The 20593-nt window shown below is 38.4% G+C and overlaps 1 protein-coding gene across 1 annotated transcript in view; it reads left to right on the top strand.

Moving 5' to 3' along the window:
- The window catches only part of TRIM66 (tripartite motif containing 66), a 46740-nt gene that overhangs the window by 2406 nt on the left and 23741 nt on the right, over nt 1-20593 (top strand). The window contains exons 4-12 of the mRNA XM_032188565.1: nt 615-692; nt 1079-1253; nt 11463-11566; nt 14896-15043; nt 16613-16745; nt 18230-18346; nt 18964-19078; nt 19942-20088; nt 20230-20347. Coding sequence (XP_032044456.1) covers nt 615-692; nt 1079-1253; nt 11463-11566; nt 14896-15043; nt 16613-16745; nt 18230-18346; nt 18964-19078; nt 19942-20088; nt 20230-20347 — 1135 coding nt within the window. The remainder of the gene's footprint in view (nt 1-614; nt 693-1078; nt 1254-11462; nt 11567-14895; nt 15044-16612; nt 16746-18229; nt 18347-18963; nt 19079-19941; nt 20089-20229; nt 20348-20593) is intronic.

Genomic DNA, 20593 nt, shown 5'->3' with positions numbered 1-20593 from the left:
GTTCTGTGATGGGGAAATCTGAAGATAGCTGCAAGTAACGTACTGCTGGTGGCAAGGCCACCGTGCCAACAGAGTGGCAGCTACATGGGATTGTGGCCCCAGGAAGGAGGTTCAGTCAGCTGAAAGGGTGATTCCTGGAGGGATGAGACCGTATGTACTTTTCCTTGCAAAATGCAACTTCTTGTATTTTTATGTAAAAGCATGTACATACTTTTTGTATGTACTTTTCCTTGATGCAACTTGCAAAAGTGTCCCTTTGCAGGCTATGCCTGATTGACATCTTTATAAATTTCAGAATCAAGGATAGAACATGAACTGCAAAATACTCAATTTACCTTGGGGAGCTTAGGTTGGCAGGGGGAATGCTGTCCTGCATGTAGAAAATTCTGACTTGGTCCATAATTTGATCTGTGGTCATCTTGACAGGTGAAATTTGAGCACTGTGAAGTGCATTTTATTACATTTCTGTGAAGAAGGTTAGCAAAAGATATTTTACATTTCTCAAGGCAGCTTTCTAATGGGTGTTGCTGAAATGATGGAGGTAATGATCAGTTATACTTACCATTATTTTCTTTACCTGCAAGCTATAAAATATTGTGGTGAAATTATAAAAGCATCATTTTTATTGCACAGTTTCAGTGCTTCTGCCAGGAAATGTACAGCGTGTGACAATTCAGGCTGGTAACAGCTTTGTAAGTAGATCAATAGAATAGATTATTTATTCTTTTTTCTTCTTCTCTTTTTTTTTTTTTTTTCTTTTTTTCTTTTTAAACAAAAGTTGCAAGTACTATATAGAGATAATGGGATCATGGTTTGTAAACCTTAAACCACACTTTCCTGCACAACAATCTGCAAAGATATTCTTTTTTTTTTTTTTTTTTTTTTTTTAATGGGTATGTGATTTTCAGCTGCAAGGGACTTCCTCTTTCTTCAAAAGGGCTAAGTAAATGTTGTTTCTGAGAACGTGCATCCCGCTGTTGCCTTCTAGTTTGTGCTTGAGTGATCAAGTGTATTGTTAAGTGAAGGGGTTGTCATGAGCCATTTTGTGACTCTCCACGTTTTTGATGTCAAATTTCAGCCAACGGCAGTGGGGACTCTGGATCTGCTGAGGAATTGCTTGGTATGCAAACGGGATCTGGGCAAGAGAGACCCCAGAATGCTACCTTGCCTTCATTCCTTCTGTAAGGACTGTCTTCCAGATCTGATTCAAGGATATAGCTGTATTCCCACTGGATATGAAGTTCTATATGAAGGTAATGTTTAAGAATCTGTTTGGCTTATGCTGTTTGTAAAACAGTATTATGAAAATAGATGTATTGGGAATACTTCTTGTAGCCTGCTCCTCTAACGCACTACTTGAAAAGAACAAACTAGGAGAATGCAGATTTGTATGAGCAAAGGGTGGGTTGAGAGCAAGCCTCCTTCAGGATATTTTCCAGTCAACAGCAGTGCTTTGAATAGAAATGCCACAGTCAGGCAACCTTTACATTTTCCAGAATGGCCTTGGTTGCATTTACCAAGTGTGACATTGTGGATATTTGCTTTGCTTAAAAAATGAATAAATCCTAAAGGAGCATGTAGTAATTTTTATTAGAATATGACTCTTGTGGTGCACTGAAACTCCTGGTGCCTTCCTTTTTTCTCATCATAAATGTGGTTTCACCCTATCTGAATACTTACAACTATAGGATGTACTGTAACTCACCCTAACAAGCTGACTAAAGCTAGTGAGAACAAGAAGCATTTTGAGACTGTGGCTCTTGAAATCTTGAAGTTATCTGCACGGGTTTTTGTAATGATGTTCATAGAAAATATGTAACATCTTCTGGAATAGGACTTAAATCACAGAATGCAGTCACTTTAAATGAATGAGGCTTAATTACCATAGGGAAACATTCCAGACTCATTACTAATTTATAAGAAGAGCAAAGGCACGTAGATGACTGGTATTTTCACAGGCTTTGAACTCCAGATGAATAAGTGGCATCATTCATTATCTCTTCCAAAGCAAATTTTAGAAACATGTAGGAAGAGAAGATACTTTCCCTGAGGTGATGATGATCTGACAAGAGAACATAAACTAGGTAAGTTGAGGTTTGAGAAAAAATAGAAACAGTGTTAGGAGGTCACTGTTGAAAGGCTAGCAAAGGAAAAGGGGATAACTTCATGACAAAGGAGAAAGGCTATTCATGGCAGGGTACAGACAGAAAAAGATATTCAGGTGATATGAAGGAGACAGAAGGCAAGGCAGTCATTTTGATTAAATGCCTCAAAATTTTAAATTACCAGACAGAGGTACCTACTTTATAATAAAACAACCACTACATTACTTTAATTTATCCTCATTTGACATGTAAGCTATTCCTTTCTCCCACTTGTTTATGTTTGTGAAGCGGAAAAGGGAAGTTTTGCCACTTGGTGATATTGGATGAAATGCAGCTACAGATTCTCACAAGTCATTAAAATATAAGATAGTTGTTTGAGCACTTGAGCAGGGATCGGGAATTATTTGTCTAGAGCAAATTAGAACAAAGACTAGTTTATTTCTGTATTCTTGAGGTTTCTCCATTTACTTCCTCATTCTCTTGTTGGTGGGGAACTTTTATGGGGAAAAAGCAAGATTAGAGAAATGACTGAGAAAAGAAATAATGAACAGTGATGACCCAGTGTAAATGAAGGGAGGCACCAGGTGCAAAGACTTGATTAATATATGAACAGCAAGAGCAGCAAAAAGAGAAAACCTACGTGTCTCTTAAATCATTGATTGTAACTGCAACCACCATGGGTCAGCCAGGATAAGTTTGTGAAATCTGCTGATGGCATGATGTTAGCACTGCTTATCTCATCTGCATGTGCAGATGGCACAATACCTGCTCAATTTTCAATGTTATCTTTCAGTATGATTAGACATTTGTGTCAATGATGAATTGTAAATAAAACAAGTGCTAAGCGACTTCAGCTGAGGTGTGAAATATTGTCTGTGAGTAAAATGCATTTGCCACTTGCTATGAATTCCTCAAGCAACATATAAGAATAGAAAAAGTGAACGTGGAGTCAATCTGAGATTTGCTGCAAATGCATGCTTTAATTTGTGGGTTTCGATATGTCATAGTGTAAGTAGCAGTATATCAACATAAATAGTTTGTTGTTGTTGTATTAAGATTGCTGAAGAGCTGTAGGTAAGTGGTCTGGATATTTGATGGTAGTTGATGTTGGATGCTTACTTTTATACCTGTATCTCAGTCTTAAGGTATGCCCTGAATGAAAGTTCTGAGGTAGACTGAGTTCCTACGGAAAAGCTGCATACGTGTCAGAATGTATTCAAAGCTGTGAGAAGTGAGAGTTTGATAGCAATTTAAATGAAACAAGAAAATAATTTTTGAAATTTGGCTCCTACAGGTGCTTCTAATATAAAGGGGACTTTAAGTTACTCAGTTTTTTACTTCTTTTTCTGCAGGCCAGTGTCACTTTCCTTTTTTTTCCTCCTCTCCTCATTTGGAAAAAAGAATTGCTTTTATTCTTTTCTACAGATCTGCATGATTTTTGCTTCTAGTCTGCTTCGTACATGGGAAGGAAGAGTTTTAAAGAGTGAGACTGGGGATGAGAAAAACAGAAAATTCCTAAATCTCCTGAAATGATTTTCTCAGGCTACTGCACGAATTCTGCCTGTGTACGTTGCCACTCACCATGAAAACACACGCAATTGGTTCTTGAGTGATGCCTTGGCTTCTTGGGCCTGACCTTCCTAATGAGGACTGAAAACATTCAAAACCAAATTCATCCAGTTTACTCTGCCTATGCCTTCTTTCTGAGCTGGGGGTATGTGTAAAAATAAATTACCCTTTATCTGCAGCTCTTTCTCTCGTTTAGATATTTGACGATCGATGTTGTTTTAATACATTCAATATCACCAATGTAATAGTTTCAGAAGTAGCTGAAAGAGAAGTGGAGGTCTGTTGTTGTGAAAAGTTCACAATTTGGAAGCCCGTATCAGCTTGAGGGCTGGCTTTTTGTTGTTGTTTTGTATTTCTTTTTTAAAAAAATCACAGGCAACCACTGTTTAAATTGCAAATTAGGCCTTTGAGAACAAGGCAGATGAGAACAGATGTACTAGAAAACCTTGCAGATTTACTCTAACTGATATTAAACCCTAGTATTTCCATTTTGTGACTGAATTAGGTATATCTGACCCCTACGTTGTGCTTCACAGTTGTAAAATGAAGTTAGCAGTTGCCCAGCTTTATAAATTGCTTTGGGAAGTGGTGGATTTAATTGTATTATGTTTTTGTATTGAATTTGTATGTTGGGCTATTTTTTTTCCTGAAGTACTATTTTAAAAACATGCTTTGCCCTTTTGTGCTTCTCTAGCTTGGATAATAAAAGTCGTAGAAAATGGCTGCATAATTTCTTTTCACATTCCATGCATAAGTCAAAAACCATCCACACTTGCTTCTTGTTAGCTTTCTATGCACAGCGAAGGGTTCGAGATCCCCACTTAAATGCCAAGAAATGTGACATGAGAGAAATGCAAACTGAACTGGTAAGACAAACTGAAACCAGACTATTAAAGAGAACAAATGTGACTGTTGACAAGCGTCCACGTGCTGCATTCTATCATTTCCAGCTGAAAATGTATAGTTTATCTTATAAGATAGATGCTATGTATAACTGTGGATTCCCAATTGTGAATGGCTTGTTAGCAAGGGACACCCAAAACTCTGCCAAACATTGGTCATGCTTGCATTTACTGTCTTCAAAGTTACCTTCAAGGGGTTTGTTTCAAGAAGGTTGAGCTTGGACTCCCGTGGCTCTAGGCTTTGGCATTAAGAGCATGGTGTACTAGCATAAAGAGGAGCCTCCAGGTGCCAGCACACAATGCCTTGTCTTGTACTAAGTCTGTACATAAGAAAAATACACTTCTGTAGAGTTCTTTGAATTGTATTGAAGCTTAGAGTGGAGTACAATTTGTCCTTCCTGGTGTTACAACTGTCATATCTAGAGGCCCTAAATAAGCTTGTTTTGATGCAATCATATATGGTAAGTGATGCAATGCATCATTCCTATTAATTCTGAAGGAGAACACCAATTTGCTTTAATTAGATCCACTTAACACAAAATATGTGTTTCGCTTCTAAAACGGGAAGTAAAAAGGTTATTCCAAGGATGGAAACTGTTCATAATGTATTTATTTAGTCATCCTAAAATAGATTTAAGGTTACTCAGCCCTTCTCACACTGTTGTTCAGATGCCAGATCCAAAAGGCAAGTGAAACAATGGGGGGATAGCTAAATATGAAGATGTGAAGTCGGAGGTTGTATTCAGAACTGTTTCCTATAACCTGTAATTGGGTCTCTAAGGAAGTGTAAATTATGTCTGCAGTTTGAGCTGTAGCTAATGCTCTCTGAGAATAATTATTCTGATGGTTGTTGGAGGAAAAAGAACAGAGGAATAGGTGCAACATGTGGACAGCAAGTATAAATGTGGTGTGTATGATAGCTCCAATGTTTGTTTCTTTATGCTAATCAATTCTCGGGATAATAATAGGCTGTTAATTACCTGCATTGATTTATTTCCCAGACAACCAGCTTGAGGGTTCTTTCTGTTTAGGCCTGACCAGACTATAAGACCTTGAAAGAAAACTGTGAGGTGAGGCTTTTGATGTTCAAAAGGTCTTTGTACTCAGTTTCTATACGTGGTGCAGAGGTTAGTTTGCACTTTCAGGGATGATTGCTGCAAATTATCTACGGCTCTTTCACTTACAAATTAGATTGCTGCAATACAGGTGGATTAAAAACTTGAGGGCACTCAGCAAATTTACATCTTTGTGCTTTTACACTGGAACACTCCGTACAGGGGTCGCTGCCGTGATGTCCACTTACTATTCCTTGGGTTCAGTGCAGCGCTGAAGCTTTCACTAACAGAAGAGGAACTGCTGTGGTATGTGAGAAATGTGACCTGCAATACGGTAGGGCTTGAATGGCATACGCTTGAGAGGGCTTTGGTGGCAGAACCCTAATGTTTTCCCAAAAGCTGATTTTGGATATGGTGCTGGAACGCCCAGACCGAGTGTCTGTGTCTGACTACTGGATCCACTGCCTTTGAATTTCTGTTTTCCCCAGCCTGCTCTCTATTCACTATCGCTGATGGGAGTGCAGGAGTGGAAATGAACACTTGCCTTATGAAGGGCTGCAGACCACTTCAGCAAGGTACAAGTCTGCTGTTGAAGCTGTCCAGGGCTCCAGTGTGTGTATGTATATAAACTGAACACACGCATACTTAACATACACGCTTCTCTAAGCATGTTATTCTCTAGGGCTGGTGTTTTTTGTGGTGGTGTTCAGGTGCAGTAGTCTACTGTGAAAGGAATAGTGGAGCCCTGGAAGGATGTATGTGTAAGACTACTCCTCCACATACCTCATGTGATGAAACTTCCTGGGAGTCTGTTCAGCACAAAGTGGTCTTCAGTGCTTGCTCAATACTACCTGGTAACTCAAATTCATAGAGAACAGCTTATCTGTGGTTTATCCTGCATATCGTTCTACAATAGGGTTTTATCCTGCATATCACACTGAAACGGAGCTCAAATCTAACATTAGGATCCTTGCTGGCCTTTCTAAATTTGTGCCCATCCCTTTAGCAATGAAGTCTGGTGTCTTAAACGATCGTTTCAATGGATAAACAGCAGAAATTAATGAACTTATAAAAAAAAAATATTTATGCAAACATTTCTGTCTCCTCCCTCCAATATTGTTTACATACAAACTCTACATATTTTATGTCAACAGCTCTTAGTTTTTTTTGTATATCTAGAGATTTTGATAACAATAATGGACCTCATCTGGGCATCATGATTGCATCATAGCTGAATTTGGCTCCTGATCTCTTAATATGTCAACTCTGTTGTTTGAATGCTGTAATTCTGTGTTGGATTACTATTTAGATCCAGAAATTGCATCATTCTCATACGTACAAACAGCAAGTCTCTGGGGCTTCTGACTATTCTCCCCTTCACCCACGGTGCTGTAATAATGATATATTTAAATGAGCTGTCTGCAAAGTACAGGTTCTTAAAACAAATTAGCACAGTTGTTTAGAGGTAGCAGTGAGGAAGTAAGGCAAGAAAAATACTTAGGGAATGGTCTGCAAAGTGTGTTGAGGGAGTGAATGGTGTAAGACCTGCTGCTGCCTGAGCCTGGAAAAGCTCTACTCCTCCCTTCTGCATGCTTGCTCCAGGTTATTCTGATGACTGAGAGAAGACCCAGGCAAGAAGGGAAGTAGGATGCTGCTATTTATTCTCTCTATGGGATTTTTACTTCACCACTTCAGGAAAAATACAACCAAAGCAAGTTAAGAGAGGCCTGAATGAACCTCAGAAAGGTGAAAGCAAGAAGGAAGGCGAGAGAAAAATACAATGCACTTCATAGTGGGCCAGTACATCTCTTTGACCTGCTGATTTGTCGGCATTTCTTGCTGAAGAGGGGGGAGCAGCCCCGCGTACCCTGTGGAAGGTGCAGCCACTTTTGTCTGCAGTACGGCAAAGCCTGATTCCAGGGAGCGCGTTGTGTGTGCGGTTCTGCTTAATAACCCTCTGCTTCCTGACAGAAGTGACTTTGTGGGCAGCTAAGTGACACTTTATCCAGAGGACAGGTAAGGGGTTTCTAGGAAATTGTGCTTTACCTTGAGCACAAACACAGCAGCATGCTCTCTTTGTGTTGTTGAAGTAGCTGCTGCTTGTGGCTATTTGTAAGTGTCTGTGTAACATTTACTTAATTTCAGGACAATTGCTTCACAAACCATTCTGTAGTGTATTTATTGTGCCAAACTATCATTAGATTTTGCAGGAAATTTGTATCGAAAAAGGTTGGGCATTTCCAGGGAGCACAGATTTTGATTAAATGGAAAAGGAAGGAAATGAGAAGTCCAATTAGCTGAACAAGTGTGATCTCCAAAGCTACCACATTCAGGGAATCCCTCTCCTAGCAAGATGCAAATGTCTTCTGTGCTTGTAATGGAGTCTTAAAAAATATACAATTCAGTATTAGGACAGGTGAAAAGGTGCTTGCTGATTAGTGCTTGTACGAGTAGGAAACTGTTTCCAATACAGTACTGCCATGGTGTCCCCATTATTTTTCCTGTTAACTTACAATGTTTGTTCTGATTTTTTTTTTTTTTATTTTATTCCTTTAAGCTGAGAGCTATACATGCTTTGTGTGTTTTCAAGGGAGTTTCAGAGGCGATAGCCCTGTAATTCAAAGTTACTTGGATATTTGAGACGCTCTTGGCATTTACACAACCAGAGCTGTACTTCATTTGATGGTCTGTGGTAGTGATTCTAACGTGATGTTCTGACCTATGTGTGTGACTTGCTCCACGGATATTTTTGTAACAGCACTGATTTCAGTAGCAAAGCTATGATCTCAAACATGGGGGAGAAATGGTAACCTGGCATCCTGAGCGTTGCTTTTAGATATCCCCAGATATTACTCAGCAGTTGTGTCTTGTACCCTCAAAATGGTGACTGTTCTAAACTTCCTAATACCACCAGGCTTCTCAGTATGTTTCAGGAGGATTCTGTGCAGAACTGAAATCTGTGCATGAAAATATGTTTTCTTAAGGTGAAAGGTATTGACGTTTTCTTTAAAAAAAATTAAAGAGATAGTATTGTCTGTTCTTAAATTAATGTATTCTTTATACAATGTATTTCATACTTCACTGGTTTGAAACAGATTAGTACAATTTAAAGTTCAAGCGAACTAGCCTAAGGCTGTGAGCATTACATTAAATATCATTCAGCTGGTATAATTTGATTTAACATTCTGCACTAACTGGATAGCCTTGGAATGTAATAAAATATGTAACTTCAATATTAACTTTTTTAACCTTACGAGGAGGAATCAAGGAAGTTGTTCCTCCTGTGGCAAAGTGAAGGAGTAACTGTGACAGCCATGCATTTCTTACTTGATAGACTCACCTGTTGCTAATTTCCTCTTCAGTCAATTTGTGGCGTACTGCGCAGTCTCAGTATGGAGGTTTTCTCTTTACATTAGCCAGATCAAGGACTGGCACTGCTTGGACAGTGCTGTTAGGGGAGTAAGACACTGGTTAAAGGTCTCAAAGGGCTAGAGGCAATTCCCTGTAAAGTCAGGAGATGGTTTCCTATCACTGCACCAAGAATTAGAGCATGTCCTATGAGACTTACTTGAGAGGCTGCCTGTAAAGTAGGATTTTTGCTACCTAGATTATCAATCAAAATATATCCATGTATTTCTGCTGCTGCTATTAAAACGGAGTTGCTTTGCAAGGTGCTCACATAGAAACTTGAAAACGGTTTCACCTTGTAGGAATTAGCACTGCAATTCACTGATGCTTGTAGTACGCACCTTTTGCAAGGAGTAGGAGAGCTCTGTCTGTGTAACACATCTCGTCTTAAGTACTGCAGTGCTCCTGCCGTGGTTACATTTCTCTAGAGAACCGAGCTGTTAATGGAATGTGTAAAAGACACAGAACCGTAATCCGGGGAAGCAGAGGGAGGTTACAGTGCGACTAATATAAAAGCATCTCATTGTCCTAGGGTGTAACAGATGAAGGTGGTTAGCTACAAGTATTGTAGGTAAGTAAGATACCCTCTTGGCTGCATTCCTAATATTAAGGATTCAAAGGGAAGGAAGTTAGACACTTCTACAGCTTTTTGCTGTCACGGCCATCTTTATCAAATGAATTTTTTAGCCTCTTTGTAACTCTGTCACCAGAACACCCTTAAACAGGTCTCAAGTTACACACCCAGGAGATGAGCAAAGCACTGGCAGCTGCTTGCGTTGCCCTTTTCCCCAGGGGAGGCTTGTAGCTGAGTAGCACAGCCACCTGTGGATGCCACCTGCTTCTCTGCACGCCTGGTGGAAGCAATTCTATCTAAGATGTCTTCTTTCGAAGGAGATGCAACAATGCAAAGGTTTTTTGTTTTTTGTTTTTTTTTTTTTTTTCCCCAAAGCATTTATGAAAGAAAATGAGCTTATTGAGGCATCTGACTGTATAGTGCTTTTGTCAGAAGTGGTAATGTAGGAAGGGCTTTATGTGTCTCTGCAATTTGTTAAAAATAAAAGTAGCCCAGATATGAAACTGGTAGGCATGCAGGGTTAGAACTGCGCTTCTGGTCAGGGACTGTAGGAGCTGTGTTGCAAAGGCAGGTGACACCAAGCTGGAAAACGTGAGTGTCTCTGATAACCATCTAATGTGTAGAGTAACAGATTCAAGATTTGTTTTATCTCCAAGTCACCTTCCTTATTTCAAAATAATTTTAGTTAAGGCGAGAGCATATTGAATGGTGTCAGTTCAGTAAAAAGTTGTAATTGATCTTGCTTTTTAAAAACTTGCTTTAAGTGAGTTTGCATCATTTAGTCATGGAAAATATTTCTATTAGTTATCATGAATGGATCGCTTGACAAGGTGAGAGTAGCGTTAAAATTCTGTTCTCAACAAAATGGAAAGACTTAGATATAAAAAACACTCGATAAGATAAGGTAAAAATAGACTGACACCACCACCTCTAAGGGTTTGGATTCACATCTACACCCGTTTACAGCAATGTGGTCAGAGACAGACATCACTTTTCAAAAAAAAACACTAGATCGTCTAGCAGAGTGAATTCTAGCCCCAGAAGTCTGGGAATGCAATAGCAGAGACACAGAAATGCCGTTATACAGTTATGGACAACTTCTGGAATGGTGCTGGTAGTTCTCAGCCCAGTCACACTGTACCTAATGAAGGGGGAGCCAGATTTTGCTGCTTATGCTGCTCGCTTTGCTTTGCTTCAGGGGTGTCAGTGGAACACAGTCTGATCACTTTGTGTCACTTGTGGACTTGTTGTAGTGGACGTTTTGCAATTCTGACTTTTACTTAGGCAACTTTAAACTTTTACATTGACTTTTTACTTCTGTTAACATCTTTTTACTCCTCTCTATGACTTCAGTTGGAAAGCATGCTGTGCTGGAAAACTAGTATTAGGCAATGTGCATTTTATGCTTTGGTATACCTCTGGTAATGCAAAGCTGATCTAGAAGAACTGTAGCTAGTATCAGAAAGCACAAGTAGCAAGACTCTGTAACAAAAGTATAAAGCTTAAGGTGCACCTCAGCTTTTATCAAAGCTTCAAGCCCTGATGAATCCGTGGGAATTTGGACATGTGGATATCCTTGATAAATACTGAGATAAATCACCTGAACCATAGTATATTTCTAGGGATTTTGTTGCTTTGTTTTTCTTCCGTTTGTATTGAACTAGATCTAGCCACAAGTAACTTAAGGCTTGAAGAATGCCTCTAATTTCCTGGAACTAAGTGTTGGTTTGATGTTTTAAAAAAAAAAAAAAAAAAAAAAAGCCAGCAATACTTAAGTGTGGTTTATATCATTTCCTGGTTCACATGGCTGCTGTGCGTTGTTTAATTTATTTATTTATTTTAAGTACAGGTATCCTTTCCTGCCCTGTGTGTAAACAGACCTGCTTTGCAAGAGATGTAGTTGAAAATTTCTTTCTCAAGGACTTTCACACTGATAATTCAGCTATGGCAAAGGTAAGTGAAAGCCACTAAATAGGGTGCTTTGTGAGTCGTTAAAACACCACCAGAGTGACATTGTTTGATGGGCAGAACAAATTGTATACAACAACAGACTCTTACATTTTGCTTTTGCAGCACTTTAATTGCATCACTGCAAGGGATGGACATACTGCCTTCATATTACTCTTCTAACTTTATTTGAAGAACGATTTTGACTGCTTATATATTATAACTATTGTTTCCATATTGTTTATACATTATCTAGAAGATAATGGATCTCTTGGAATTCTCATTATTCTGTTTCTGCTCTCTACACAAAGTAAACAGAAACAAATACTATTGGCTTAGTGGTTACACCAAGATTACCCTTTAGATCCTACACGGGATTATCATTTTCTGATCGTCTGTTTTAATCATTTAAAAAAAAAAAAAAAGGTCACATCACATTTTAGTTTCTCATTGGGGAATGGATGCAAAAGATGATTGTGAAGCATAAGATTACTATCTTGGCCAGGTATTGACACTGTACACAGATGGGTTTTACTTGTGTAAAATACCCAGATGACAAGCAGGTCTATTCTCACAATACTTTACTTGCTGCTTCTTTGTGATGCCAGGAGAAAGGCAGAGGAAGGTGTTGATCTCTGATCCATCTATTGCAGTACAGTATTATATTATTTGCATGAGTAAGAGAAATTTCAGAATGTGGTAGGAAACTTGTCAAAACTAATCTGTAATCTGCTGACTGCTTTAGCCAAAGTGTGCTCCAAAGCAAAGGACTAGTACCCAAGAGGCAGGGATGTTGGACTTCACCTTTTGAACCAGATCCTGGACGTCTGTCTCTTGTGTGCTTTTGTTGATTCTGAAAGAAACTGGATAGCTGCATTAGGTATTCAGTTTCAGAACCACTGGGTAGAGGGGAACACTTTTGCTATAATGTAGGATGGAAGCTGTATCTTTCCAGTCCTCTGAACTGCCATCGTTATATATGTGTTGGGATTTCTTAATTATCATGACTCACTTCATTTACCTTTCAATGACAATTGGTGTAGAAACAAAATCAAATGAGGATATCTAATATCTTCAAAAGAACTATATTTTTTTTTTAGACCTTCTTTAAAAGAAACTTTTTCTTTTGTGTAACCTTGTAGGAGTCCTATGAGGAGTTCAGTAAAGCAGAATTCTTACTGGAGCACAGGAGTACTCTAGAGGGACTTGAGAACCCTCCTGATAGTTTTGGGCTTGCTTCCTTTTTATTGACAGTCATGTAAGAGTAAGCCTTGCTTACTGCCTTTTAACCACCCTTCCCTCAAAAACAAAGCTATGAATGATATCAGAGAAGCACCAACTCATCCAATTGAAGCACAGCCGAACAGCCATTGTTTTATTAATTCACCTACTGTTTTCAAATGGGAATCTGTCAAGACTCATAACAAAGTGTTTGGAAACCAGATGTTTTTCAATGTGTGAGATAGTGAAGCATAAACAATAGAAAGTACTATATACAAGCCGCAGAAATTTCAAAAACATTCACTTCAAAATCTCTTGCTCAAAAGGCTCTTTTTACATCACAAATAACCTAACTCTGGGATAACTCTGTGCTCTGCAACTTAAAAATAACGCTAACATAAGCTCTAGTCAGGCTGTCTGACAGCGGAACAGTTGCACGTAAACCTGTGATTAGGCAGTTTTGGTTATTGCCAAGAAGGCAGAGCACCTCTGAACTTGTGACCTGTTTCTCATGCAGGTGGTTTGTAAGTGCATTTTAACTTAGCCACTTCTTTTGTAACAGGCTTTGCTTCCCAGAATACTTTTGCATTTTGGTTATATAAGTTATATTAGGCTTTTTGTTTTAAAGTGTTACATATACGTTTTGAAAAACGTTGTTGAGAAGCAAATGGCTAAAACTGTGTCATGGCTTACATGAATACTTTCCTGCCTAGACAACCTAACACATTTAAAAATTTGCTTTTGTTGTCCTACTGTCAGAGAGAAATCTCTTTGAAAGAGATGGGAAATACTTAGAAACTCTTAACTGAGCTGATAAGAGATCAATTTGGAAATTCCAGGCCCACTGAAGAGAATGGTAAAACTTAAATGAACAGGAATAAAATTTTTTTGTTCTTGTGCTGAAGTAAAACCTTTGAGCCAAACATGAGTCTCAGAAGTGGGCTTGGATATGGCTATTCCATTTAGTGTTAAAGCTGTGATTTAACACTAAGAAGACCATCAAAGAAAGAACTGTAATTGTTCTTCCCTCAGGATATCTAAGATCATGATCTGGGACTCAGCAAAGAGAAACTTGACTTTTAAATTTACCAGGACTTGCATCAGGGCCTACATGCTGAATACTTCCAAATACTTCTCTTTGTGTTTCCCATCAGAGTAGTGGGGATGCAATTGTAACAAAACCATATTGAAGATAAGCTGATGCACAACAGAAAGGAAGCACACCATAGGGAAGTCACTTTGCCATCTATTATTAGCTGCTTGAGTAGCTATAACAACAGCAGTAATATTCAAGAACTATGCATAACTACAGTAAATATTTTGTAACTGTGTAGGAAATGTTTGAGTTTGATAAACTGGTGGCAAAGCTTTTATGGTTTGAATATGGTAAAATTATATAATTATTTTCACTCTGCCCATTAGTACCTATTTGTGGCTACAGTATGTTAGAAACATTGGTGTTAGGAGATTTCAACAAGGTATTTTATGCCTCATGCAAATCCTTTTTAAGAGAAGTATCATTATAGTCACCATGAAATAACTCCTGAGGTCATTCTGGATAACGAAGGAGTCAAATCACTCTCTTCACTTACATGGCGCTTTATTCATTTCACTTTTAGCGATGGTTCCAGACAACATGGTCAATAAGAAATGACATTTCCTAAATTGTTGAATCGATAGAGATGATAGTTACAAATTCCAGTTTATTTGATGTTCCCATGTCTGTCTTATGTTTCCAGTTCATTACAGTTGATATCAATATACGAATTGAGCTTGGTTTTGGTCATCTCTTTAGAGTATAGGAAATAAGTTTTTTTTTTATTAGGAGTATGTGGGTGTTCCTGTATTGTGTATACCATAGCCTATAGATTTTGTAGGTTTTCATACCTACAAATAACTATTGTGCTAGAGCACAGAAAGACAGTATGTTTTAAGAGCTTCAATTTGTAATTTTACTCTGGGACCTTTTACAACAATAACTGAGCTACTAAAATCGCTTGAATTGCTCTAATCCAACAAAGCAAAATACTAAGCTTACTGATCTGAATCACAGTTTGTTAGTTTGTACAGTCTAATTTGTTATCCATGTATGTAATTGTGCTTTTTGTTCTTAGAGCTGCTCCATGTGTAAAGAGAAGAAACCTGCTCACAGTCTCTGCACAAGCTGCAATAAGTGGTTGTGCAGCACATGTACAGAGGAACACAGACATGGCAATGAAACTGGAGACCGCTTCCTGTCTGTATCCCTGAAGGGCTGCACAGGTACTGAAGATATGCTTTGAAAGTCTAGGCTTGTTCTCATATGAGTTATTCAGTTGAGAATGGAGCGCACACAGGTTCTGTGCTAGAGACATCATGTTCTGACTGAGTGTGACTTTAAAGTGTATATACACGTAAATGAGAGATTATGGGATTCTATATCACATTAGGTGTCTGAACTTGCCTTTGCCACAATCAGTAATCCATGTTATTTGAGAAATTCTGGATATTTGTTTCTCACAGAGACAGTCTGTTCCATGTACCTTTTCCATCTGTGGGGTGATGGGTTTTGGTTTGGTAGGCTGCAAGACCAGTTGTCCTTGCCCTTCTGGTATTTCTGTGCCCAGCAGGAAACTGCCATAAAGCAATTCCCATGTTTTATGGACAAGGTGTGGGAGGGGAAGTCAGACAGCAAAAGGCTGTGGCCTCTATAGGATGTTCCTTTCACAAACATGGAGTGAAGAACGTGCTTCCTGAGTGTGATCAGTGTATTGCCATTAGCAAGCACAAATGAAACCCACTGGAAAATGTTTCATCCCTATATAGTAATGATCCACAGAGAAGGGTCATCATCTCCTATTACTGCTCATTATTTACTTTATGTAAATACCGAGGAGTATGCTAACCTAAACTGAAGTAAGCAATTTGTAGTCTAAAACAAGAGTGTTGCAACTTTATAAAACTTTAGAAGAAGGAGGATAGAACAAGGAATAAACACAGGTGGGGCCTACTGCTTCTAATGTATTATTTTGACTGTAGGATAGAAGCTTATATTTTATTCTGATGAGGTTACACTTCCATAGTTGGTACCAACTGGTTAGAGTAAGAGAGATTTAAAACTTTGTTTATTATTCAAGAAAGATTTTTTTTTATCCACCCTAGATAAAGAAAATATAGGCTGTAGAAAATGATGACTCAAATGGTGTTTCAGAATTTAGGGCAACTGCAGTTTCCTTGTGCTTCAGGTGAAGTTCTTCTCAAGAAACTGACTTGGATAGTTGTGGTCAAGTTATCTGTTCCTAGGAAAAAAGACCCCTTCTCCTCCTTTTTTTTTTTTTTTTTTTTTTTTTTTTCTTCACACTTATATAAGTAAAATGGCTTTGGTGTAGGGAAATTGAACCTTTTTTCTGGTTTTATATTAGCAAAAAAAAAAAAAAAAGTAATGTTTTCATTTGCAGTTTGTATAAATAAATGTTTTCTAAAGATCAATGCTTTGTTTAATTTCTCATGTGTTGGTCAAAAGTAACAGGATCTTGTCTTAGTAAGGAAACTTTGAGAATGCAATCAGGTACTTTTTTTTTTCCTTGTTCCTTTATAAATGCCTATCTGCTAGTAATGTTAATTAAACATTAATTAATGTTAATGTTTAATAATTAATGTTAACGTTAATAATTAATGTTAATGGTAATTAAACAAACAAACAAACAAAAATCTGTTTCATATAATCCAATTGTTCCAGGATCTGAGTCTTTAGAGATAACACCAAGGTTTTCAATAAAATTATGTGAGAGGATGGCAACTGACTCTGAATGTCAATTCTTGTCAATGATACCACTGTTCTATGTTCCTCAGCAACTGAAGACGAGGCAAGTGAATTTTCCTTATTTTGTCCAATGCATGCTCAAGAGCCACTCAAGTTGTTCTGTGAGACCTGTGATATCCTTACATGCCACAGCTGCCTTCTGACAGAGCATAAAGAACACAGGTACCAGATATTGATTGCTTAATGTCTATTTCATAATCCTACATAAAAACATAGTGAATATAGATTTAAGACTGTTCCATCTGTGTTTCTTGTCAGCTGAAATTGCAAACTCGGTTCCAGCTTCAAAGCCTCAGCAAACTCAGTTCAGCTGTCTTATGCCCAAGCAGTGTACCATGTGGGTTACTGCCCTTACAGAATCGTACACTGGGCTCAGTGGTGTGTGCCTTCCCAACTGTATCATCTGCCAGATGTGGTGTATGCATGTATCTCTTGAGTATGATCATGAGAAACTAGTTGCTAGTTGAATTCTACTTAGCATAATCCAATTACGTCTGTTGGTCTTTATCCAAGACATGATGACTGTAGCTTAGCTGGCTGTTTGTTAGCAGATGTGTGTGAGCCACGTAAGGAATTACCTATACACTGTGACAGACCTTTTGTGAGATGTGCCTGCCCCTTTGAAGAGCAATAAAGTTTGGATAGCTGTCACAGCATTTGCAGTAGGAAAGAAGCAGGGGATCATGTCCGGACTGACATGATCCCTTGACTGACTTGAACACACCAATTTCTTCAGCTTCAGGCATATAGCTTCTGCTTTCAAACACAGGAACCCAAAGTCAATCCGCAGGAATTATTTTTGGAAGAAGGCAGGAGAAATTTGAGAAGGGCTGTACCTGTGACTGTTAAAAATGAATTGTCTGGGTTACAGGGCCCAGTTCCTACTGCAAATGTACTGTAGGCAAAGCTGTTGGGTAGTTAGCAGTAGGCACAGACAAATAAAGGATAACCCCATTTGAGTATTCAGTGTACCGGTTTGGAAGCTCAGGTCTAGCTAAGCCACCTTTGAACAAGTTGTGCACTGTCCACTCCTTAATCAGCATGGACTGCAAACCTTCTGTAATGTAAATAATTCATTTTCAGGATGTCAAAGAATGTTTTTAAGCACAGATTTTTAAAATATTTAAACCTAGGCTTTCTGGTAATCCACCAGATATTTACAGTGACTTCTATTTCTTGAGTACATATATATATGCCTTTGTACTTGAACTATTCTATCAGGAAAAAAAAAAATAGCTAAGATCTATGTTTAAGCCATGTATGAGCTGTGTCCAATAAAGAGTCCAGTAGACCAGTGTCTCCTTTCCTCTCACCATGGGATGTAGGATTTACAGATAAGGCAGAATGGATCCTCCGGAGATGCGCATCTGGCCAAGTCCTTAGTGGAGTCTGGCTGGAGAGAAACAAACTCTAGCCAAGGAACTTAATGGAGCAGCAGCTGAAATCTGGCAGTTTTGCTTAGTGATGCATTGCGGCTGTAGTGACACTAGTTCCAGCAGTTCCCCTCTAACTTTTGTAATAGCAGCAAATGTAAGCAATGCTTTATTTGAGCCTGTAAAAGAAAAAAACAAGTCATGATGTAGCTTCTCAGTAGTTTCTTATCAGCAGAAAAGAACGTGGTGTGAAAACTTCCCCTTCTTTTGCAGGTTCAGACATCTTGATGAAGCTTTGCAAAATCAGAGAGCTATCCTGAAAAATGTCATAGCTAAAGTGGAAGAGAAAAAAAATGGAATTCAGGTTTCAGCTAAACAGATTGAAGACAGGTAATTGTTGTGTATTTTTCTCATGAAAATGAATGACAAGTAAGAGTGTTATTTTTCCTAAATAGAGTTTACTAGAGAAAAAAAGCTGATGCTATATATTTTTTTTCTTGGAGGGTAGGAAATATGAATATTCCAGTGCCCGACCACCCTCTGGGTGCAGAATCTTTCCCTAACCCCCAGCCTGACCCTCTCCTGTCCCAGCTCCATGCCGTCCCCTCGGGTCCTGTCGCTGTCCCCAAGAGCAGAGCTCAGCACCTGCCCCTCCACTCCCTCATGAGGGAGCTGCAGGCCGCCATGAGGCCTCCCCTCAGCCTGCTCTGCTCTGGGCTGAACAAACCAAGGGACCTCAGCTGCTCCTCATACGTCTTCCCCTCTAGACCCTTCATCATCTTTGTAGCCTTCCTTTGGACACTCTCTAGTAGTATTATGTCTGTCTTACGGTGTGGTGACCCAAATCAGCATTATCGCATTTGAAATGTGGGAGAACTTAAAGGAAATGCTACAAATGGTGCTTTCACTGGAGTTCTTTGTCAACATTAGGTAACAAATAACTACCAAGCACTGAATAAAGGACATACCAGTTGGCTCATCCAGGGATATGTATCTCTTCCTCATAGGTTGCTTGAAGTAAAACACTTATACAAAAAAATAGAAAATCAAATAAAAATGGCCAAGATGGTTTTGATAAATGAAATCAATAAACGAACGAACCTCCTTCTTGAACAACTTGAAGTAAGTAAGGCTAGTTTCTTTTATACCCTGGGAAATTAAACTAAATTAAAATTAAATCCCAGTGCCAATGAAAGAATATAGATTGTGAATGTTATTGTCCCTTTGCTTATGTTTTCAAATATTCTTTTTATTGCAGGATTTTATTTGAAATCAATGGTTGACAAAGATTAATGATGAAGTGGCAAAATGTTTGCTTATCGTGTTATCCACATTTTCTAATACAGTTGCAGAGAATGTATGTGCACATTTTGAGTAATTGCAAAACAAGCCAGCTTTTGATTTTAATGTTTCATTTGTGAAAGATCTCTAGCACCACATTTAATATGTTTTGAAAATGATCTTCTGGTCTACTTTCTGTAAAAACATCCTGCAGTTTTGACTCTTAAGTTTTTGCATGTCCAGTCGAAGAATATGTGATAGAAAAATACCCTGAGGAGGGTGGTATAGCCTCTATCTTTGTGGTCCCTAAATCATGAATTGCTGGAGACTGGAATACCATTCTGTGTGCTTGCAAACACTGCGTGCTTGCCCTCTGCTGACATTCTTCCTTAGGTCTCCTCTTTGTGTATTGTAATAGACAAGAAAGAGGTCCAGGTTCAGATTTGATCAAACGTTTACACCTTTCCTGTGTTACATTATTCTGCTAAACCAAGGCGAGAAGGCTGTAATTTATTCCTGAAGAAGTCATTGTTTGTCTTGACTTGGATATATCTGTTGAACAGGATTAGCTTTCTCTCTCTGATTGGTGCTTTAAAGAGACTATAACTAAGAGTGCCTATGTGTAACATAATTCCAATGATTGTATGCATTATGTGTGTCTGAAGGATGACAACTGTCTCCTACCTATTCCACATTATTAACAGAAAATCACAAGTGAAAGGAAGCAGAAATTGGAGCAGCAACTGCAAGGTGTTGTGGTTTTAAGCAGACAGGTTGAACATGTGCAGAACTTCACCAGTTGGGCAGTGTGCAGTAAAAACAGCATCCCATTTCTCTTCAGTAAAGAACTGGTAAGAGAAATACTTTCTCAATAAAGTGAAATTGCGCAGTACATGTGATAACTGTTTTAAGAATTTAATGATTCTCAAATAAAATACTTTTTATAATCTTATAACTGTTAATAAAATCATAATCCTTTGATATGTCACCAGATTGTGTTTCAGATCCAGCGCTTGTTAGAGACAAATTGTAACACAGACGTAGGCCCTCCACTGAAGATCAGATTTACTTGGGATCCATCCTACTGGACTAAACAGCTGTCCAATTTTGGTACGAAAAATCTAGTGTTCTTTATTACACAAGTGCCCAAAGGTATGCAAGACATACATAGACAATATGGTACTTTCCCCGAAGTGCTCTCTTCTTATTTGAGTTCTAGTTTTGGTCTTTCTGTCACAGCTGTAAAGCAATGCTATTGTGGCTGAAAACCTTCATGCTTTTCCCCTACTAAAAGACATCATTATATGTAATGATATGTATAATTTATATATATCAATATATATTATATAATAAATC

Source organism: Aythya fuligula, chromosome 5, assembly GCF_009819795.1.
Source record: "Aythya fuligula isolate bAytFul2 chromosome 5, bAytFul2.pri, whole genome shotgun sequence".
NCBI lineage: Eukaryota > Metazoa > Chordata > Aves > Anseriformes > Anatidae > Aythya > Aythya fuligula.
Note: the sequence above shows the minus strand (reverse complement) of the source record. Positions and strands in the feature narration are given on the sequence as shown.